The sequence below is a fragment of the Tachypleus tridentatus genome, chromosome 12 (genome assembly GCF_004210375.1).
Source record: "Tachypleus tridentatus isolate NWPU-2018 chromosome 12, ASM421037v1, whole genome shotgun sequence".
In the NCBI taxonomy this organism is placed as follows: domain Eukaryota; kingdom Metazoa; phylum Arthropoda; class Merostomata; order Xiphosura; family Limulidae; genus Tachypleus; species Tachypleus tridentatus.
In genome coordinates, this window is record NC_134836.1 from 81,845,985 (window position 1) to 81,859,938 (window position 13,954).

Genomic DNA, 13,954 nt, shown 5'->3' on the forward strand with positions numbered 1-13,954 from the left:
ATCATAACTCCTTGGTATCTGCATAGCAGGATTTCATACAACCTTATCCAACTCTTTGTATTTTACTAGGTACCAAAATGTTTTCCTCTGCCTCCTCTCCCTTTTGTTATGTTCCTTCCAGGTCAATTGTTTTCCTCATCCTACACTTTTGCTGGATTTAGATATTAATGTTCTTCTCCACTCCCTTACCCATACTCTTTTTTTAAACCCTTGGCCAACTGTTCCATCGACCATTGATTCATTAAAATGTATTTCCTACTCCTTTTGGTCTGGTGTTAATGGAGGTTGGACATCTTCACCATTGTTATTTTATATACTCATTACTGCTACATCTATGTTCAACTTTATCTGAATCATAGCTTCCTTCCTAAGACATCTGCAGTTCATGAGGGAAACTTTTATGACATTTCCCTATATTCCTTTCCTATTTATACACCCATGCAAGTATGAATAGACATTTGTGGTTACCATTGTTATATCACCTGCACATCTTTTATCCATAGTTTCATCCAAAATCTTAATGAGAACTTTGATCTTCTACCCTCATGTTTTGGATTCATCAGCTTTTTTGGTTGGAGTATACATCTCTATCTCCCAATTCCCAGTGTCTCTTCCAGCAGATTCAGTATATTACCTTTACATACTCAGCTTATCTACATCATACTTTGGAGATTATCCAGTTTGGCATATGGACTATACCTAGCATGTATATCTCCCATTACCTACATTATGTGGCCATTTCATTCTCATCCTGATATTGCATTTCATCTGTTGGCATACTCAATGCAAAGATTCAATTATCTGGATGTCAATTTTTAGATGACCGGTTTTGAATCAGAGCTAAAACAGCCAACATAATTCCTCATGCATGTGTTGTTTGGGAATTCTCATTTTACGTTGGACATAATGTGCTAGTTGGTTAGGGCATTCGTAGTATATCTTCTTCATTAAGCTGAAGGTTTGGAGCTTGGAATTGCAAGTTAAAGAACTGATTGACAGGTATTCTGGCTGACTGGGGTACCTCTAGTATACTACTTGTGATTTGCAATTCATCACTTCTGGTTAGCACATGAAACTGGACCAAGAACCAGAAGTCTGAATAGTTTAGGGTCTGAGTGAACCACCACATGGGTACTTATTTTCTTGCTATTGTTTAGGCATTGGGTTTCTGAGTAACTGGTGTTGGATGGGGATTTACTCGAGTATCCTGTCTAGTCTGACAGAGCAGAGCATCTTCCCTTGCATCTCATAGGCTAAAGCCAAACTCAGCATAAATATTCAGTGCTACCTAGTTTTGGACTGGAGTGGATCTACTGAGAATGATCTGATAAGCATTAGCCATTCTACAATGTGGGGCACATCTGTTTTGTTTCCCCAACATTATATGATATGGGGAACCTCCATCCTACCATCTCCTGGACATTTGTGTTGGATGTTGAGTTGGACCAATGTTTACAAAATATTAATGGATGTTATTCGACTAATTTTCACCCAATGATGTGACATATGCTACCTCATGGGGTGAAGAGTAAAGATGTGGTGTGGTCTCCCATGTATTCTCTCAGGAGCTGTCACACTCCATGGACATTCTCCAAATGCTTTTTGAAGGATACTCATCTAGGTAAATTTTGTATCTATCTCTCTATCATTGTAATGTGAAGTTCTAACTATTACATGAAAGGAGGTAAGATATTATGTTTGAAGTTAACATTTTTCTTTACTGAAAATATATTTACATTTTACACATTTCCCACTTCTGATGTTTTTTGGTGCTTATTTGCAAAGTGGAAGTTAAACACATAAAGTGAACATTTAACATTGCATATTTCTAAATCACTAATCAAAATAAACATATTTTAACAATTCTGCAATGATAGCTCAAAGTGTGCACATCACAATCTTTTACAAAGTTACATTCAAAACTTAATTAAACCACTTTATTTTCAGTGTATAGTATAATAATATATATTATAATAGTATATAAGTTTTAAATTTTTATTTATACAAGACAATATTTAAAAAAAATACTGATTTTTCTCTAGTGTGACATGTGATCTTTTCTATAGTGTGTCAACTACTCTTTTAAGGTTTTGTATCCCCACTTGTTTGTAGTAAAAAATTGGATGGGCAATAAACAACCTGTTATTGACTTTTTTATATCGGTCGTTTCCTTCAACCACCTTGGTTTACCATGGAGTTTACCGTGGTAGCACTTTGCACCCAGTCTGTGGGTGACAAAATTTGAAGTCCCCAATGGCTACCTTCATACTTCAATCACAGAATCTTTATGTTTGTATCTCCATTTTGTACATGAGAGACAGTTGTTCATTTTTGTGCTTTACCACTTAGTCTTGCATTTTTCCCATATATCTTTTGCTGGGTGGTGAGATGCTTTACATGTTAACTTCATTCAATGGGGATTTGTACTCACCATCATCCTTTTGATGATGGGTCATGATTTAAAGGCCATATCATCATTTAGCTGATGTGAATTCAAAATGTTATTGAACTACTGTTTTATGAATTTATGTCAATAAGTTTAATATCAAATTATAGACCATTCTTTGTCAGTAAAAGTGGTAGATTGTGTCTTTAGTCTGTTGAAGTTTCGTATTTTTTTTAGACTTAAATACATCTTAGTTACTGAGCTTGACAGATTATACAGGCATTCTGTGGTATCAGTATAGTAATTTTCAATTTTTTTTTGTTATTCAACTGTATGTATAAAACCTAAAAAAAAAAAAATTGTTTCAAATCACACGTGTGAAATTTTAAAAGGCTTAGACCTATGTGTAGCAATAACCGAGTTCAAATGTCATAGCTAGAAGAGATAATTGCTTTACTTATTTATTTATTGTTCTATATTTTAGAAAAATAGGTTTTAATAATTTATTTCTAAGTGGGAATAATCTATATAATGTATGATCATTGAAATGTGACTATGTATTACAAAATACTATTCTACTAAAACACAGCCAAGAGAGAGTGACTAAAGAAGAGCCTTATGTTATAGAATACGGTAATATGAGTGCACATGCATTATGTCAGTGGAAATTATGATGTTAACAAGGAATGACTGGAAAGACAATATATCTATTTAGACTAAACATTTGTATTATCATGGTTACAAGGTTGGTCAAGTGAAAGACCTTACATAGTTAGGGTATAGAAGATAACAAAATATAAAGATTTACTGAAAACAAACATTTGAAATGTATTTAGGAGATTTTAGAGATTACACAAATAATATCTGAGATTTTTGGAACAAAGCTGTTTAATCCTAATATGAAATCACTTTGCACTAATGCTGGTAACAAAAAAGACTCTGTTTTCACAAACAAATCTTTAGTAAAAATACCTCATTAGAAAATTAGATTTTTTATGTACGAAAGCTTGTAATCTTTACCAAAGGTCTGTAAAACTTTGTGAAGGTGCTTTTACTGCTTCATAAGATAGTGTGCAAATGTACATTCGAAGTTGTGTGTATTATACTGAGCCCATTGTGTAAGTGTTACAAGGATGATTAGATTTTTCTCTATACTTCCTGCCACTTGATGCAGCTTCACATTCAAACTATTTTCTCCTAAACTGTGAGAGCTGGGTTCCACATCCAAATGGAGAAATATATTCTTACTCTCATACAGTATCTTTTCCATTTAAAGGTATTTCTCAATTTGTGTTTCAGTTAGGCTCAACCTTCTCCTCTACATCTTCAGGCTATGGAACTAGTTATTTTTTTCATACAGTCATCTCTATCTTCACTGATGCATGCAATTTGTCCTGTTTTGGAAATTTGGGCATCCTTGGAATTGGTCATTCTTTTGTGTCTGGCCCACAATGTTTACTTCAGTTGTGGTTAAAGAGCTATTGGAAAATTTGGGAGAATGCATTGGATTGTTTGGTGACCCCTCTGTATTTCCAGTCCACTAGACCTTGGCTGGCGTTTATACAGGGACAATATGATAGTAAGTGTTCCTCTCCTGCACACCACATCCTGAGATATATCATTTATTGAATACTTCTTCCCAGGGATGTTAAGCTTGTGTAAGGGATATGGAATTCAAGGCCTCTGGAAAATTGTTTAGAGCTTTTAACAGTTCAAGGAGCTATGTACCATACTCTCATTTTGTTGTAAGGGAAGATGGTAATGCTTGACTTGGACAAGTCCACAATGGTCTCATGCCAGGTTTCTTTCTATCCAGACATTGGATCTTGTTTGTGCTTACAGTCATTACCTTGTTTTCTTTGCTTGTCACATTCCTGGTTATGAATTTAGTGGCTGATCCCAGTGAGGTTCTTTCAACACAGTGAATATTTCCTTCACAAGTGTTTTTTTGTTGAATCTGCATTTTTCTCAGGACACCTCGGTTCACTGTTTTCACAACTCACTGGAATGTCCAACTCTCTTTGTCTTCTGTCTCTCACCATGTGTCTTTGGGCATACATGCTCTTAGCCAAAATGGGATGGATCTTTGTTTGAGATTAATATTCACAGGACTCTTAACATTCCACTTATATTCTACTGTATCCAAATAGGTCCTTTCTTCCTAAAGATTCAGCAACTAGAGAAGGGGATAAGGTTTTCTTTCCTCCATTTTCCATTTTATGAATTATTGTCTTTTATACCCCATTTGGGCTTTTTGGTGTTCTGCTTGTGTCACTGAGGGGTTTCTGGTCTCATGTCACTGTTTGTTCATCTGTTGCATTCCTAAGTTATCATGATGTATCCCCCTGTCTTTTTGACAGATTGGGTTTGTGAACTGATGCTTATTGCTTTCTCAGGGATTTCTTTGGATTTCATCTCATCAAATTTGTCATATCTTGATTCCCCTCATAATTCTTTTGCATTGCCTGCTGGATAGGATTGTACAGGCTGATTTGTGGGCCATGCCTAATACACTTATATCTCCTTATAAACATGAAATGGTGGTTGCCTCTTCAATTATTTTGTCTACTATCCATGGCTTATTTGTAAGAAAGGTAAGTGATTTCATTTCTTTTGTGTTTTCTTTTTCAGGAACTCTCATAATTTTCATCGGATCCCATTTCATATTGGTGTTGCCTGGTGAGGTCTGTTTATTTTTAAATCTGCATAAGTTACCAGTCAACAAATCAAGAATTTTTCCTGGTAGCAACAAACTCTGTTGAGATGGGACATCTATAAAACCACCTTATGTGTTTTACACTACTGGACTGCCACTCATGGACTATTATGAGTAAAGCTTAAGGGGATTTTTGCCCATTCCTGTTAAGCCCTAGATTGAATAGAGTGCAGTTTGTTTGCTTTTAAAATAAGAAATATGGTTAACATATTGCCCTGACTCTAGAACATTACCTTAGGACTCCACAACATAAGTATTTCCCCATTTCAAATAGTGGAGCATAGGGTTCCTTACCACTTTGGTTTACAGTTGCTGTGGTAGTAGACAGAAATTTATTACTCTTGAGTCATTCTAGTACTTTTTATTTCACTCGGTGAGAAGAGGAAAAAGCTGTGTGCTTTCCTTCCAGTAACTCTTGATGATGATTTTCCAAGATGTATGGTAGCAGCATGGCCAGCCTGTTTAATAGTCTTCTCACAATTCAATTTAGTGATGATTCTTCATTATCTGGTTGAGTTGTGCATAGCCTGTTTTTTGGTCATTCTCTTTTATGTGATGATCATGAAATTTATATGCCATTGTCATTATGCCATGGATCTAGTTTTGAGTCCACAATACTATAATTAGAAGGACAAAAATTGGCATCTCATCTACCTGGTTGGGATATGAATGAATCCTGTGATTTCTGTACAATACTTAATGAAGTTAAAGGGATCTGTGAATTAGCTGGCTGACTGATTGTGACAGGATATGTCTAGTATTGCAGGAATTGGCTAGCTCTGGTATAGCTGCCCTTCAGTTCATGTTTTCTTCTTATGATATTTGGTTTTGTCTCTGTGACTGGTCTACCTATCCATATATTAGATGTCATGTTGTCAGAGCAAAAATAATTTGTACTCCAAAATAGTGTGACCCTGTCTTTTGTGCTATTACACTATTGCATTTTCACATGCACCTCTTTTCCAAGCAGATGCTTTCTGTGTGGAGTTTGCCTTCACAAACTCCTCCATCTTGTCTATGTGGGATTTTAGCTGTAACATATTTCAGTAATACCTGCTATTACATTCATTTCCCTTTTCCCCATGATGACTGTTGTTTGTGTCTGGTAATTTGGACAGCCTCATAAAAAAAAGTGAATGAGAAGTAATAACATGGAGTTTATATGTATATATACACACACACACTTGCGAGAAAGGTGTTGCATTGATGTAGTTGATGAGAATCACAAGATTTAAATTGATATTGGTTATATGGTTGGGGTATAAAGACTTGAAGTAAGTGAGGTAATATTTGTATCAATACTTAGAGTAGCAGAAGTATTATCAGAAATGCATTTGTGGTGTAGGTAAATGTTAACTTTTTATGAGCTAGTATTTTTTTCACAAAAATAGTCACTATAAATAATCTTTGTGAAACTTGAAATGTGTGATATATTTGCAGGAAGTTTGCTAATATCTGTACAACATTGTTATTGTGTTTCATTATAGATGTTCCTGTTGAATCCCAGGTTTGTAAATCTGAAGAGAAGACTGAAAAAGCGAACTCTTCACTCAAACAAGAGACTTCGACTATAGCATCCAGTTCTCAGTCACAGGATTCATGTGATTTATTCCCAGAGTGAGTTTGACACAGTTAACCCTTTTGTAATGGGTGTGTCTAATTGTGCATGTTCGTTATCTTTGGGGGATTTATTTTTAAAGCTCAATAATTAACTTTAATTTTAATATATATATAAATAAAATTTATATCAAAACATAGTTTAGTTTATATTTCAAATTTTAATATTAGGTGTGTGTTTATTTCTTAGTAGTAAATGATAAATATATATATATATAAAGAACTAAATATCAAAATATAAGTGTCACATAGTGCTTCATGTCTTGTTGCTCTGTTAATTTTCTTTTTTTACACTTGTTGTAGTTGATTAATGAATCAGAAACATAACTTTTAGACTGGCAAGTTAGAATATGAATTCAGATCCTCCTATCACTGTGACTTGCTGGGGAATCAATGCATGTAACAAATCAACTAAATGGTGTCTTTTCTACTCCATTTCCTTTCTTACTTTCCTTTCTTCTTGTGTAGTTCCACCTACTATAGAGAGAGTACAAATTGTATTTCACGTGATTCTGACAGTTGTTTGTAAAGATCTTTGAAGAGAAAATAATAATTTGACAAGACTGTTGAATGGTGATGACCAAGTTGATGCTCCAAATGAATATTAATTTTTTTGACACAAAAAATTGATTTATAAACTAAAGCAAGTTACAGATGTTTAGAGTGTATAAATACAGTAGTTTAATATTTTTCTTTCTAAAGTACATGTTTGAAATGTACAAAAACTTCACCATCCTCACAAAAAAAAAAAAAAGAAGCTTAGCTGTAATGGCGCACGAGGGCAAAATATATTCCTATCACTGTAATTTCCTGTAGGTACTAGAGATCATTATTTTCTATCTAACTTTCATTTATTGTTCTCTTATTTGTTAGGTTTCAGAAAAAAGGATGAACCATATTTGTAAAAGTAATGCTCTTTTACATAATACATAAACAATATTTTAGTGAAACTTTCATAAACAGATTTATTTCTGTTTTACGTCCTTATACAAAATAAATCAGTTATGATAATTCAGCAGTTTTGGTTATGTACTAAGTAAAATATATTTTTTGAAGAGTATTATTGGTATGATTCTTTACAAAGTATTTTATACAGAGATACACATCACAGAGTGTACACTTTGTGAGTATTCTGTTGTCTGTAAGGCATGGTCTGCATCTTTTCTTTTTCCCACATTTGAAAAGTATTGGATAATGTCTGTCGAGAGTAAATTCAGCAAAGAGTCCTGTGAATATGTTGTAAGTGTAGTACCAAAAGGATCAAGTCTGCTCTGAAGTAGAGGTTCAACAAGAGAAGTGACCAGCTTCATCCTGAAGGACGTCTGTGATAATTCTGGTTGATTGGTTTTTGTTTTGTAAAGAATAAAAGCACGAATTATAGTCTAATCCAAAAAACAGGAAAAGTTGTTTGTGTCATTTTATTGACCTACTTCAAGTTGAATAGTAGCTGAGGAAATGGTCATTGAGGTCTACTCCTACCATAAACTTGTTATAATTTACAATTAGCTGAGATTTTGTAACCTCAGGATTTATGCTCTTTTTTATAGTTGTCATGGTATTGAAGTGTCAAGTAGAAAGAGCGTAGATGTCTCATTTGTCTATTCACTTCACTGCTTTTAAACTTCTACATTAAAAATTGTGCTTCCCCTCATTATATGAACCAGTTCCTGGGGGGAAATGCAGTCTGTTATTCCTTTCATGTCCCATGAGCATGAATTTCAACAGCCAACAGTTTATCACATAAATGAGGAGAAGTGTAGAAGATATCCAAGAAAAGAGTATCTCAGTCCATTGAATCTGTCCATCGGATCTATGACAATGTTATCTGCTAAATCTCTGACTGGCATTTGTCTCTCCTTTCTAGTGTAGATCTTGAACTTTAAGCAGTATCCATTTATAGCATCTGCCAGGACCCACAGGTTTATACCCAACTTGACTGGTTTTTTTGGTAGTATTGAAGGAAACCAGTCTTACATTTTGTACCCAACATTTGCTCATCTACAGACAATTCTCTTTTAAGAGAATAGTGAGAAATGAAGGACTTCAGAAGAAGGTCTTTGGTAGGTTTAACAAAGTTTATCATGATTAGGGTCAGTCCTAAGAATAGTATTAGAGTTGTTATTGAAATGTAACTCTATATGGATGGCTGATAATCTATCCCTACAAAAGATTTTAGTAAACCAAGAATTACGAAAGGGAAGATATGTAGACCAGTTATCATAAATCAAAGGATGAGACTTAAGGCCCATAACTATAATTAGGCCAAAGTAAACTATCCTGAACAGTGTACAAAAGGCTTGTAATATTTACTAACAGTACATCAAATTTCATGAAGTTGCACTTACTAAATTAAGTTATATTATAAGCACTTAAGATGTGCATATGTATAAACAAACTTGTATATTATACTAAGCCAATTGCAAAAGGGTTAATAAAAGTTGATATTCAGCACATCTTCATGTGACATCATTTCTTTAAGCACCCCCTTCCCTAGTACAGTGGTACGTCTATGGATTTACAATGCTAAAATCAGGGGTTTGATTTCCCTTGGTGGGTTCTGCTGCTAGTCCAATGTGGTTTTGCTATAAGAAAACACACACACACACTCTTTAAGCAAGGAAGTCATTACTGTAGTTGTGGATGGGGAGCCCCTATGTTTACTTTTTATTTGTTAATTTCTAGCCCTCAAGCATTATATACTTCTTTAGTTTCATTCAGTTGTTGTTTCCTCTTTAATTCAGATTTAAGGTTTTTGAGAATTATCTTCTGTTTCTAAGGATTTGTGGATAACTGCATTTGGAATCTTGGATGCTTATCTCTGTATGGTTATTCATATGGAGCTTTTACAGCATAGGGTGATATATCAATTCAAGGTTATTTTCCTTCGAACCATTTTGAGCTTTTTTTTTCTTTCATGTATTGTCCAAGCAGCTGCTCAGTGCATCCCTAAAACCTCTACATCTTTCCCACAGCATCCCCACCTTTGGCATAATTCTGCTTGTTCTATAACACAAAAAGTTCAGAAACACGCTTGAGATAGATTTCATAGATACACCACGCTTTCAAATCACATTGCATTTCAGCAAGCCCGTGCTTGTTAGAGTTAGATGTCAAAGCCAGAAGGAATCTTGAATTAAATACACCTCCAGCATTTTTTCAACCACCAGTTCAAAAGTTGTATGGGACAAGTATATACGTAAAAATGGCTGGTATTGTAAAGAAAGCTCTATATAAAGCTTTCTCTGCCCATACCAGTCGTTTTTACATATTTTTTTTTCTCTACAAGTGGGTTTTCTTGTCATCATGGATTACCATATAGGAAAAGGTCAGGAAGGTGAGTGGATGGTATACTTCTGCCCCCTCTCTATCTTAATATTCAATGGCCATGAAGTTGCTGATGCTCAAAGCATTGCCAATACTTTTGTTGAATTTTTTTCTTGTGTATCTACCCATTCAAACTTATCCCCCTTCCCTCTTGGCTATCAAAACATGAGTTGAACATCTACCTCTTTCCTTTTTGACTGATCATCCATATGATTACAATTGCTCTCTTACACTGGTGGAACTGAAACTTACACTTCATTGGACTGGCAATACACCAGTTGGACCTGATGGTATACATTATGAGATGCTACGCTACCTTTTTCCTGCCTCTCTTACTATTCTCCTGGCTGTCTTTAACTGGATATGGCAGGTGAATGTCTTTCCTGATGCTTGGCACAAGGCTGTTGTACTCCCTATTCTTAAACCTAGGAAGGATCCAAAGATTCCTTTGAATTACTGTCCAATTGCTTTGACAAGTTGTCTCAGTAAGACCTTAGAGAGGATGATTAATGCTCGTCTTTTTGATTTCTCGAATCAAACAACCTTCTCTTACCCACTCATTGTCGGTTTCGAAGACAACGCTCCATGATAGACCACTTAATTCGCTTTGAAACATTAGTCAGAGAAGCCTTTTTGAAGCGATAACATCTTATTTCTTCTTTTTTCTTTGACTTAGAAAAAACTTATGATACAACATAGAGATATGGCATCTTGCAAGACCTTCACTCATATGCGTGGCAATTTGCCACTTTTATTAAGCATTTTTTAATGAACTGTTGATTCCAGGTCTGTGTGGACTCAACACTTTCCTGTTTACTCCAACAGGAACTTAGAGTCCCTCAGAACTGTATTCTGAGTGTCACACTTTTTATTATAAAGATTAATACTATCAGTGAACAGCTACCCCGTACAGTTGTAAATGGTCTTTTTGTTGATGACTTTCACATCTCATGTCAGTCATCAAACGTGAGGTTTCTTGACTGGCAGCTTGAAACTGCAATCAATCATATACTTAAGTGGACCACAGCAAATGGTTTTCAACTTTCTCTTCCTAAAACTGTTTGTATACATCTCTGCCACCAACAGGGTATTCATCCAGATCCAGAAATTCGTATTGATGATGATGTACTTCCTGTCGTCTCTGAGGCAAAGTTCTTAGGTCTTATATTTGACTGTAAATTAAACTTTATTTCCAATATCAAGCAACTTCATGTCAGATGTATAAGAGCACTGAACATCTTCCATGTTCTCTCTTCCACCTCTTTGGGAGCAGGTCAATACTTCATGCTTAAAATGTATCCTACCCATATCTGATTCAATCTTGACTGTGGGTGTGTATTTTATGGTTCTGACAGAACCTCAGCACTGAAAATGTTGGATCCTATCCATCATCAGGGACTTCAGTTTTGCACTGGGGCCTTTTGTACTTCTCCAGTCCAGAGTTTGTATGTGGAGTCCCAGGAACCCTCTCTGTATATTAGCCATTTGCAACTGTCTCTTATGTATGCTTCCAAACTTTGCTCTTTACCATAGCATCCTACTTGGGATTGTTTTCCATCTTCAGTGAGCCACTCTTTTTTATAATAGAAAATCTGCCATTGTTCCTTTTAGCCTTCATATCTGGGCACAATTAGAAAAAATGGATCTATCTTTGAATAGCATAGCTGTATCAACATATCAACCTTTTCCACCATGGCTAATTACTATTCCCAATTGTGACCTATCTATGAGTCATTTGAGGAAGCCCAGTACTCCTTATTAGAAATATCACTCTTTATTTGCTGAACATCTTTCAAACGATCCATCCATTCCCATATATACAAATGGTTCAAAGTCAGGTGACTCTGTAGGCTCTGCCATGGTTTGTTACAGTTTGATTGTAACACACAGAATCTCCTCTACAGTTTCTATGTTCACTGCCAAATTGTATGCAGTTTCTCTTGCCATGAATGATGTTGGAACTGTGCAATATACAAATTGTACAATCTATACTGATTCATTCAGCTGTCTATTGGCCCTGACATCATGTTAGTTACCACCCTATTCTTACCAATATACAAAACAAAGTTGCCCATCTTTCTCTCTCTATCATCTATTTCTGTCCATGTTTTTTTAGATACCAGGTGATGTTGGTAATCGTGGGAATGAGCTAGCTAACAGAGCAGCAAAGTCCATCTGCTCTGGCTCTATCACCACCATTTCTGTTCCATACATGGACTATGGTCCAGTTATCAAAACCCAACTGTATGCCAGTTGGCAGTCAACCTGGAGTGAGCAACAAAATAATGAGCTTTTTTAAACTATGTTTCTTTAGCTCTTTGGCCATCATGTTTCTGTAAAGATCAAAGGGAGGAAGTTGTTTTGGCTAAGCTATGCATTGGTCACAGTTCTTTAACTCACCACTTCCTTTTATCTGGTACTGATGCACCAATGTATGGTCTGTGTGGCACTTCGGTCACAATTGTACATATTTTATTATCATGCCATCTTTACAACCAAGAACAACAATGCCATTTTAAACATATTTTTAAGGTAGGTTTGCCCTTGACATTAGCCAGTGTCATATGTGATACTGACTGCCTCACTCGTATTTTTTACATTTTTAAGAGCCATTGGTTTTTTTAACTCAATTTAAGGTTTTTATTGGACTATACACTGTTTTAGCATGATTTCTTTTACACATTTTAATTTTATTTTGACCTGAACCCAAGTCCAGAAAGGCCACCTTCAGGTGACTGACAGCAAGTTTGAACTTAATGCTTCAGTCTTCCTGTCGGGTCTTAATTTTACATATTTTACGTATTTTTACCTTAATTTTCATATACCTTTATAGTATACTTCATCTTGTTTGGCACAGATAGCCTAGTAGCTTTGTGCCAATAAACATGAAATACCTACCTACCAACCTTAGATGAAGATGTATTAAGGGAACCAGTTGAGACAGACTCTTGAACAACAGTACGTTGTGCTTGCAGGAAAGCTAGGCACAAGCAAATCAAGCATTGCTAATCACCTGAGTGTGATTGGAAAGACAAAAAAGTTGGATAAGTAGGTTCCATATGAGCCAACTGAAAATCAACAAAATCTGTGTTATGAGACCTGTCAAGGATGATGCTATAAAAATTGAACGAATTGGAATCGTGGTTCTGCCTCATCCACCTTATTCCCCAAATCTTTTCCATACAGATTTTAATTTCTTCAAGCACTTTGACAACTATTTAAACAATAAACACTTTCAAATCCAGGCAGCTGCAAAAGAAGCTTTCAGGGAGTTCATTAACTATAGAAACTCTGATTTCTATGGCAGTGGCATAAAGAACATCGTTAAGCTCTGGCAAAAGTGTGTTAAACCATGTTTTACACTACTGGTTTATACTTTTCCAAACTTCACAGCTCAAACACGAAATTTATTTCTGGACATCCTAATACATTCTCTTAATCAGAATGTTGTTTTATGATTAAAACAATGTTTCATCATTTTTGTTGCTGTAAGATACCATTAACTACTAGAAACTTAAAAATGTCATTACTATTGTAATTTGTTAGCTGTGTTGTTCCTAGAATTTTAATGGATAGTCATTTTTGATGGTAATAAGCTACAAAAACTAATTTTTCTAATGTTTCTGTTTACAGCACAAGTTCAAATGTAGCTGACTCTCCCAGAAACTTACTCCCAGCATCCAAAGTTTTTTCTCAGGTAATTTGAAAGAAATTAGAAGTTTACTTGATATTTCATAATTCTGTACAAATGTGTGACACACAAAAAAGAAAAAATGTAGATAGATGATACATGATTCACACTGTTATTTTAACATTATAACTGTGAGATACATGTATATCCACTTGTCTTAGTCAAGTCAGGTATGTGCTTTTAGATGGTAGAATTACCAGAGTTAATTTGGTAACACTAG

At 35.1% G+C, this 13,954-nt stretch overlaps 1 protein-coding gene across 7 annotated transcripts in view; it reads left to right on the forward strand.

The window, feature by feature from the left end:
* The window catches only part of LOC143233806 (poly(ADP-ribose) glycohydrolase-like), a 112,198-nt gene that overhangs the window by 38,841 nt on the left and 59,403 nt on the right, over window positions 1–13,954 (forward strand). For all 7 annotated transcript variants that reach the window (XM_076470499.1, XM_076470500.1, XM_076470495.1 and 4 more), the window contains 2 exons: window positions 6,590–6,719; window positions 13,677–13,740. In XM_076470499.1, the coding sequence (XP_076326614.1) occupies window positions 6,590–6,719; window positions 13,677–13,740 (194 nt within the window). The remainder of the gene's footprint in view (window positions 1–6,589; window positions 6,720–13,676; window positions 13,741–13,954) is intronic.